Here is a 9436-nt window from a genome sequence, read left to right as displayed (position 1 = left end):
GAACAAACAAATACTCCTGCTTCCTAAACAGGGAATGGTCACTGGGGTCTAGGGTCAGCTACTCTGAAATATTCAGTTAATGCCTCCACTCTTCACTTGCACTTGACTTTATGAGGCAGGAAGTTGCCTCTGGAAAGAAAAATATCCAACTGCTTGGGAAGATTTCTTACATTCATGTTTGATTTTTCTTCTATTTTTTTGAGCACCATTAACAAAACTTTATAGTTAAAGGGAAAGTTTTGGCCGGGCGCGGTGGCTCAAGCCTGTAATCCCAGCACTTTGGGAGGCCGAGGCGGGTGGATCACGATGTCAAGAGATCGAGACCATCCTGGTCAACATGGTGAAACCCTGTCTCTACTAAAAAATAAAAAAATTAGCTGGGCATGGTGGCGCGTGCCTGTAATCCCAGCTACTCAGGAGGCTGAGGCAGGAGAATTGCCTGAACCCAGGAGGCGGAGGTTGCAGTGAGCCGAGATCACGCCATTGCACTCCAGCCTGGGTAACCAGAGCGAATCTCCGTCTCAAAAAAAATAAAAATAAAATAAAATAAAGGGAAAGTTTTATTGCATGTAAACATTTTTAACATCGGTTACTTTTCCTGGCTTGCCAGAGCAGCAGCTAGATAAATATCACTTTCCAGAAAGTGGAGAAACTAATACTAAATAAATCCACTGCCTACATCCAGGAAGGTTCAGGAGCCAGAAATTCAAAATCCTTGGTGTCAAGTGTCACCCAAATCTTGGGGTTAGGGAATGGAGAAAGTCTTTCTGGTAAGAACTTTAAGATTTCTGCTTCTGTCTTCTCTTAATCATCCTTTGATGCACCACTCTACAAAACATTCCCCGGAAAAAATAAAAAAATAAAAATTCTGCTGCTGTTGAGGATGCAGATGATTATTTAATAACAGAAAATATCCGTGCAACCTGTAAACGATATCACACCCTGTTGCACTCTCCTCCCCCAAGACGTATAAATCCATATTAGGCCTTGAACAGGTTGGATAGATACACATCAGCAGAGCACTGGTGGGTATTTCGAGGATTAGAGCTGAGCTTCATTTTCTTTTGAGCCTTTTCTTAAGCGTCCATTTCCCACTATGCATTTATTAGGTTGGTGCAAAACAAATTAGTTTTTGCCCTTGTGGCAAAAATCGCAATTAATTTTGCACAGACTTATACATGCACCAACCTATATATATGAAAAGCTATATCTAGCTTGTTTTTAAAACTCTTGGAGAGGTGAAGGCCAGCTATTTCCTTCACCTCTGGGTAGTGTCCAGCTGGGTAGTGTCCTTCTTTTCCTTGATTCACAAACAAACCCCGGATGTGACTTCGAAACGGAAAAAGGGGCGGCGGGGGGTGGGTGTGGGGGTTTCGGAGAACAAAAAGTAAAACTTATGCTGTCCCCAGTCCTGCAGCCCCAGCCCAGCCGTCCCCCGCGGGCGTGGCAGGTCCTGAGTCAGGGCCTGCCCAGGGTACGCATCCCTGCCGGGCGATTGAGCAGCAGAAAGCTGCTCGGATCCAGTCTCAAACTTAACTCCAACCTAGCACCCGGGCAGGCCTCCTGGGTTGCGGGGACTTGAGAAAAGGCAAGGAGTTCTCAGGTCCTAGGACGCTGGGCGTGCTCGAGTGACCGGGCGTCCCGGAGGAAGCCGAGCCCTCGGGGAGCTGGGGACCGCGGCGAGGCTGCGGTCACGTCCTGCGCGGGTGGGCGGCGGGCCAGGACCCGCTGTTATTTCGGAACGCGCCGAGCTTCGCAGCTCTTCCAGCGGCTCCGCTGCCCGAGCGAGCCCGGGCCCAGCTGTGGGGCGAAAATGCCTGCCCTTCACATCGAAGATTTGCCAGAGAAGGAAAAACTGAAAATGGAAGTTGAGCAGCTTCGGAAAGAAGTGAAGTTGCAGAGACAACAAGTAAGTTAGCTGTTCTGGAATATTTCCTTCTCTGAAATGAAGCAGGGTTTGGTTTTTCCTGCTTAGTTACAGTAAAACAAATAGTTTCGTTTATTTTCCCCCCTTAGCTTCTCCTCTCACTACCCTTTGGCAGTGCCTGGGGACTGTCAGCTGATGTGGGGAAATCGTAGGAGGTAGAGGAGAGAGTAAGGATCTGACAAGGAATTTAAAGCCAAATGTCTTAACTTTTAAGATGCCTAGGAAGAGAAAAATAGACAAGAAATCTTGCTTTCCATTAGACAGCTGGTTTTCAAAACTCATTTGTAGGAAAAAAGTGGATCACTACTTGATTCTTTGATCTTTTACACTACTAGAAAGGATAGTATTTGAAGGAAATTTTCTAAAACCATATTTTAAAGTCTTAAACTACATTATTTAATTTTGAATTTCACTAGCGGCCTTCAGTGATATGCAAAGAACAGTCCACTGGAACTTGGGAGCAAAATATTAGAATTTCTATTTTTCTTTATTTGTAAATCTCATCGTTTTATAATTTTCACTTTATGTTTTATAAGTATGCGATTAATACAGTTGTATCTGTGCTTATTTATAAATAATTATACATACACTGAAGTGCATATGGAATTTTTTTTAGTGATCACAATTTAAAAGTTTAGAGGCTGCTAATAGAGATTACCATTTCAGTGAGAACATATGACCCAGTATTCACTATTCTCCACTGCAACGTTTTGATAGTTTTGTAAGTTTTACTTCAATTTCTTACTGGTCACCAGGACCTTTCTTTAGACACTAATTCTTCTTCCTGTGTTGACTCCATCAGGCAATCTGTAGACTAGGAAAATACTTTGATTAGATATTGTTTAAAGATAATTAACCTTTCCTCTTTAGCAACAAAATTTTGAACTGATCTTATTTATTATGGTTCAGCACTAGAAAAAAAAATAAGAAAAATCCATGGAAATGAAGCATTATAATATGCTCACTGGCCTACCTGTTCTAGATATAATAAATCTGTTAATGGAAAGAGTCTTTTTATTCTTGAGCAATGATTAGAAGATGCAAGCATTTTTGTGTTTTACTTTTTACATATTTCTTTTCTCAAATTTAACCTTTCACATCCAAATCCCTGCTCTTGCTAGCTTTTATAATGAGATGTCGCTTCTATCATCTTAAGAGTTTATAGCTTTAAAAATACCAGTGTGTTTAATGGGAAAAAAAGAAGTTATGCTACCCAACCAATAAGCATACTTCTTGAAACCTTAAGGGACTCGTTTTATGGATGGCAAAGTTCCCACTACAGCAAGTGTTGGCCACTTAGATATGTTCACACAATAAACCTTAGGAGTTACATATTAAACAGAGTTTCACATGCTGAAGTACAGCATTGCCAACACGAAGTTCTAATATCTTAATATTTGGTATCACTGTGCAGAATTTAGGAAAAAAGACAAATATCTTCTACTTATTCAGAGTTTTAAGTTAGCTATTGGACAAGGATGTGGATGCAACTGTGTAAAAAATAACTGTATCATCCACTAGCAGTTTCTCCCTGCTAGCCAGCCTCACCCTTTAGAACACAGCCTGTGGCATCAACTTCCCATCTCCAGAAACCGCAAGTGTATACCAGAGAAAGAAAAACCATCCGGTACATGTATCCTTAGGAAATACAGAAAGAGGCATCTAAATCTCAATGATAATATCTAGATATTTGATTATACACTTGGAATTATGCATTATTATTGCTAGGCAAGCATTGGAAGGCTTAGAGATCATTCATCTCCCTCAATTTAATAAAAACTTGAGTCCCACAAAGGGTAACTAGCTCATCATTTAACACCACAGAGCTAGATAGTGATAGGGCAAGTACTAAAACATTCTTCTTCTCATGCCCAGTCCATTATTCAGTCAATAAATAGTTAAAGTATGGGGTATGTATTCAGTCCTTAACTCAGGCCCAGACAAAATTTGCAAATTGCATTCTGGCTGTAGCTAAATGTTGATTAAACATACCCCCCTGGTTATGGAAGGAAGTGTATCACAGGAGTAATTACTCACATTTGGAGATTACAGACCTCTTCTGAAGCCTAACGAAAAAACCTTGTAAGAAAAGATTCAATGTAGTGAGCATGAATCTTGTTTAGAAATTAACATGGGACCATAGACCCTAGGTTATGGACATGAGCTTTATCAGTTTTGAGAATTCACTTAAAAGGCATGCACTCTGAATGTCAGCAACAATTGAGAACAAATGTTACCTGAAATAATTGTACTTGAAAGACTATTTTGCCAGATTTTAAGTCACAGAACTGTATCACCTAGTGTTCAATTTGAGGTCAGAGGCTTCCACACCAGTTTGCAAAGGATAATCATTTTGCATGGAAGTAAAATATGAACATTTCTATTTCTGTTTAGTTTTAAACCTCACCCATTTATAATTTCCAGTTTATGGTTTATAATTTTGCATGATGTATTAACAAAGTAGTATCTGTACTTATTTTGGATGCATGCTTGCATATGTATCCCAAAATGAATGTAATTATTTAACTACAAATAACTACTTATTCAAATATAGTTAAATAATTACATTTATTTAATATAAATACTTATTTGTAGTTAAGTACATTTATTTGTCGTTAAATAATTATATTTATTTATGAAGAACTATATTCATTTTGGGAGACATATGCAAACATGTTTTAGTGGTAACCATTAAAACAGTTTGAGGTTACTAATTTAGATTACTAATTCAATGGAAATGTTTGCCCAGTTTTCAGAGGTCTCCACTGAAATTTGCTGGAGGTTCTGTAATTTTCACTTTTAATTTCTTACTAGCAATACAGGCCTTCATTAAGACCCTAATTTCTTTTCTTTTGTTTTTATTCTTTTTTTTTTTTAACTCACTCTTGCAAACTGTCTTTTAAGGATAGACTTTTTGAAGAAACTATTCAATTTTTTCTCCATCACAGAAAAAATTTATTCTCAGATAAGCCTAATACATCTCAGATAAGTCTTTTATTATGATCATTGCCCTCATGCAGCAGGAAAAAATTCTGAGGAGCAACACAGAGTGCAATATTTGGGCAGCTCCTGTCTTTCCAGAGTCAGGCTTTTTCAAAAGCTTCTATCATTTTGTGAAATTTCAGAACATGCCCACACCTGTAAGTGAGAATTGTTGCATGATACACCCCAAAACATTTGGGGATTATCTACTACCACACCTGCTCATTAGCATGGACAATTAAAATCATGTTAAATTTTAGTTCCTAAAATGTTGTAGACATGTCATAATTGTATTTTGGCAGAGAAAGGAAGTCAATTGAGACACAGTGGAAAAAAATTCCTGGAGATGATTCATTTCATGCAGTGGATTTCAAACATTTTTCAATTTGACCAATGACCAACATTAAGAAATATGTTTTACGTAAATTGTATCATAGATACAGTGATAGAATAAAAATAGCAGAGTGCAGACCCCAGATTTTATATATGTATTATATATATATAAACATGCAAATATATATATGTAAAAATGTCTAAAAACTGCTTATACTCAATTATACTAATTTCATTAAAGGGTAGGGACAAACTTTGGAGAACCCTAACCTAACGTATTCTTTTTTTTTTCTGTACTTAAGGTGTCTAAATGTTCTGAAGAAATAAAGAACTATATTGAAGAACGTTCTGGAGAGGATCCTCTAGTAAAGGGAATTCCAGAAGACAAGAACCCCTTTAAAGAAAAAGGCAGCTGCGTTATTTCATAAATAACTTGGGAGAAAGTGCATCCTCAGTGGAAAAACTAGTTTGTCTTAGTTTGACCAGATAAAAGCAACATACTTTTTGAAGAAAGAAATTAAAAGGAGACTTTCTCAAGAACCATATAGATAGTGTTATGTATAAAAGCATATGTGCTACTCATCTTTGCTTACTATGCAGCCTTTTTTAAGAGGGCAGAGAGTATCAGATGTTCAATTATGGAAATAAGAATATTACTTGAGCATGACACTTCTTTCAGTATATTGCTTGATGCTTCAAATAAAGTTTTATCTTGAGAAGATGAGTGTTGGTGATTTAAGAGGGCACTCTTCATGCATTAACCTCTATATTTCTCCCCATAGTTTTTTGGGTGTTTGGAATATGTTTCAGAATATTAGATGGTCTGGCAGATCAAATTTCCAATCCAGTTCTCTGCGTCAGTGCTTTAGAGTGCTGAATTCTGACTTCTGGAATATGTTTGATCTAACCTTAACTATTAAGAAACTGAGCAAGTAGAATTCCAGTAACATTAACAGAAGTCAATATGAGTCAGGAACAAGGCCAAGCCATATCATATCTTGCCCAGTTTATCATCATTTAGATCTTGTTAATAGTCTTCCTGTAGTAGTAGCCTTGAAGAAAAGACTGGGTTGGGAATCAGGAAGAGTGCCCTGCCTCTCTGTAGCATGTGGGCAGGCTAGCCCAGGCTTTGAGGGCCAGTACTTATGCCGGCACAGAGCTACATCTCCCACATGCTCTCCAGGTCTTGGGCATGGCACTACTCCAGTTCTGTGGTTTTGGTGTGGCGCAGACACTTGGATCTCTGCATTCACTCTTGCTAGCATTTTCCTGCAGGCCTGGGCCAAACATGCCTCTGTTTCTTCTTCTCCAAAGGAACCAGTGAATCTTTGCCCACTTTAAAAATTAGTTGGTCTTTTTCTTACTGATTTGTAGGAATTCTTCATATATTCTGGCCATTAAGTCATGGTTGATGTTATGTGTTGCAAATACCTTCTCCCAGTCTATGGCTTACCTTTTCACAGTGACCTTTCCTTCAGTGGTTTTATCCTGCAGGTGCAACACGCCAGAGTATAACTCCTGCTCAAGCTCATAACAAAAGTACCTGATACCCAAACCTCAACAAAAGGGACCTTTCTTTCTCTTCTTGAGCATTTTTCCCCTTTCTCCTCCATCTTTGGGATGCATATTACTCCAAGTTTGAGCCAAAAGAAAAACATGGAAAAACCCTCGATGGTTAGCTCTGGCTCACAGGGACTTAGTTATTAACTTGCACTGTAATTTTCAATGTGGCACCAGAAGCCAGTGTTTCTCCTTGGCTAGATCTTTTCTCCCACTTAGACATGCAGATGTACCTTACTATCAAGTCAGAGAGGTGCCTGTAATCTATAGCAGCTTCCTAAAATATATCAGCATCCTTGTTCTGAAATTCCTTTCCTTTCTCCCTCTGGGAAAGAACAGGATACCCTGGACTTTTGAAAAATAGGTTACACAAACCAAGAGCAGGAACTATTTCCTTTAGTTTACTGACACTTTCCAAGCAATGACGTCAATTGAGATTACTGGGAGCCCAGGGATAATTTTAGCCCAAAGCATGATCTACTACTCCTAGGAAGGGTTTAAGAACAGTAGAAGTATGTTTCTTACAAACACTATAGAACAATTAGTACTGGGGTTGCATTGCTACTATTAGTCATTTAACATTTAACTTGGCATGAAATTTTAGAGCTTTGGTATCTGGAAAGTTTTACTTTTATTAGTTGTTTTATTTCTTTGCAGTCATAAAGTTTTCTGTTTATGCCTATGAAAGCAAACATTTATTCTGGTGACTGGCAAGGTAGATAAATCACATGCTTCTTCCATGAAGAGCCAAGACAATACATTTATTCCCTAACTTTTTAAGACTCGTGAATACAAGTCTATATCCTGGTTTCTATTAGCACATTCCGCTATCCATTCATGTACACTCCCAAGTCTTAGCTTTTGCTCTTCATGTCTCTTTGAACCATATGATCAGTCAGCCAACTTCTGTTTTTTCCTGAATAAATATCTAATCTTGTAGGGGTTTCTATTGAATCTAATTCTGTTTCTTTTTCTTACTGTTTATCATTTTAACTCAGCCAACACATAGAAGTACAATAAAACTATTTTAATTTTCAAGTGTTCAACTGCTAAAACTTATTAGCTTGTATCAGAAAAAGAAAAAAATTCCACCACTATATATTTTTGGTGGAATTTTTTTCCACCAAAAATATAATATATATTTGGATATATTATAAATGTAACCTTTGGTGACTGAGAATTTGTTAAGTAGAATTTAAATTATGTATCCAATTTATTCCAAGTGTATGGTTGTTTAACTATTTACTATTTGATTTAAAACAGTTATCATGCATTGTATAGAACCTAGAGACTTAGGATCTATAAACTCACATAGAATTAGAAAATCAGGCCAGCCAGCACTTTGGGAGGCCGAAGCAGGTGGATCACAAAGTCAGGAATTCAAGACCAGCCTGATCAACATGGTGAAACCCCGTCTCTACTAACAATACACAAAAAATTAGCCAGGTGTGGTGGCATGTGCCTGTAATCCCAGATACTCAGGAAGCTGAGGCAGGTGAATCACTTGAACCTGGGAGGCAGAGTTTGCAGTGAGCGGAGATTGCACCACTGCATTCCAGCCTGGGTGACACGGCAAGACTCTGTCTCAAAAAAAAAAAAAAAGAAAGAAAGAAAGAAAAAGAAAAATCGGACTTTTCTATTTCTAGGCAGAAGCAACCTTACAAGTTCACCCAAACTTGGTATTGTAAGACAACTTATTTTTGTATGCGAGATGCAAATTATCTCACTATTGTCTAAATTTGCATTTCTTTGATTTCCAGTGATTTTTAGTCAGGATTCATATATGTCAATTTTCTCTTTTGAAGTTGCCTGTTCTCATTCTTTGCTCACTTAAAAAATTAGTTTGCCTTTTTATTATCAAGTTGTAGGAAGTCTTTATACATTTTGGTCATTCATCCTTTGTTGGATATATTAAATACCTTCTTCCATTCCAGGGCTTAACTTTTCACTTTGTCTTAGCTCTTGATAAATAAATGATTTTTAAATTTACTGAACTTTTTATTTTTAAATAATTCACAGGCAGTTGTGAAGGAGGTATAGGGAAATCTACTGCATTCTTCCCCTGGCCTTCTCCAAAGTTAACATTTATACAACTATAATACAACATCAAAACCAAGAAATTAACATTGCATACCCATACTGCTAGTTCGGTTTTCAACAACTATACATATATTCCTCTGTGTGTGTATGTGTGTGTGTGTGTGTGTGACTATGTGGTTTTAACATGTGTAGCCTGTGTACCCACTACCACAATCAAGACATTCCACTGTACCATCCCCACAAGATTCTATCTCATTATTTCTTTATAGTCACATAGTTACACTCGTCTCTGTGCCTCCATCCCTAGCCTCTGGCAATCACTAATTTGCTCTCCATCTCTATAATTTAATTAAGACTGCTACATAAATTAAATCATACAGTAGATATCCTTTTGAGGTTGGCTTTTAACATTCAGTATAATTTTTTGTGGTTCTTCCAAGTTCCTTGTGTGTATCAATAGTTTATTTCTTTTTATTGCTGGGTAGTATTCCATGCTACAGATGTGCCACAGTTTAACAATTTATCCATAAAAGAATGTCTGGGTTGTTTTCAGTTCTCTGCTGATGCAAGTAGAGGTGCTATGAACATTCATGT

At 37.7% G+C, this 9436-nt stretch overlaps 1 protein-coding gene across 1 annotated transcript; it reads left to right on the top strand.

Annotated features, from left to right (window-relative positions):
* The first annotated feature begins 1522 nt into the window (after positions 1-1522).
* Positions 1523-5961, top strand: GNG11 (G protein subunit gamma 11). Its single transcript, XM_002751596.5, has 2 exons — positions 1523-1909; positions 5545-5961. Exons 1-2 carry the CDS (start codon positions 1814-1816, stop codon positions 5668-5670), a joined length of 222 nt encoding a protein of 73 aa, XP_002751642.1. The 5' UTR covers positions 1523-1813; the 3' UTR covers positions 5671-5961.
* Positions 5962-9436: the final 3475 nt, after the last annotated feature.

Source organism: Callithrix jacchus, chromosome 11, assembly GCF_049354715.1.
Source record: "Callithrix jacchus isolate 240 chromosome 11, calJac240_pri, whole genome shotgun sequence".
Classification (NCBI taxonomy): Eukaryota; Metazoa; Chordata; class Mammalia; order Primates; family Cebidae; genus Callithrix; species Callithrix jacchus.
The sequence above is the reverse complement of the archived record's forward strand: the minus strand, read 5'-3'. Positions and strand labels throughout refer to the sequence as shown.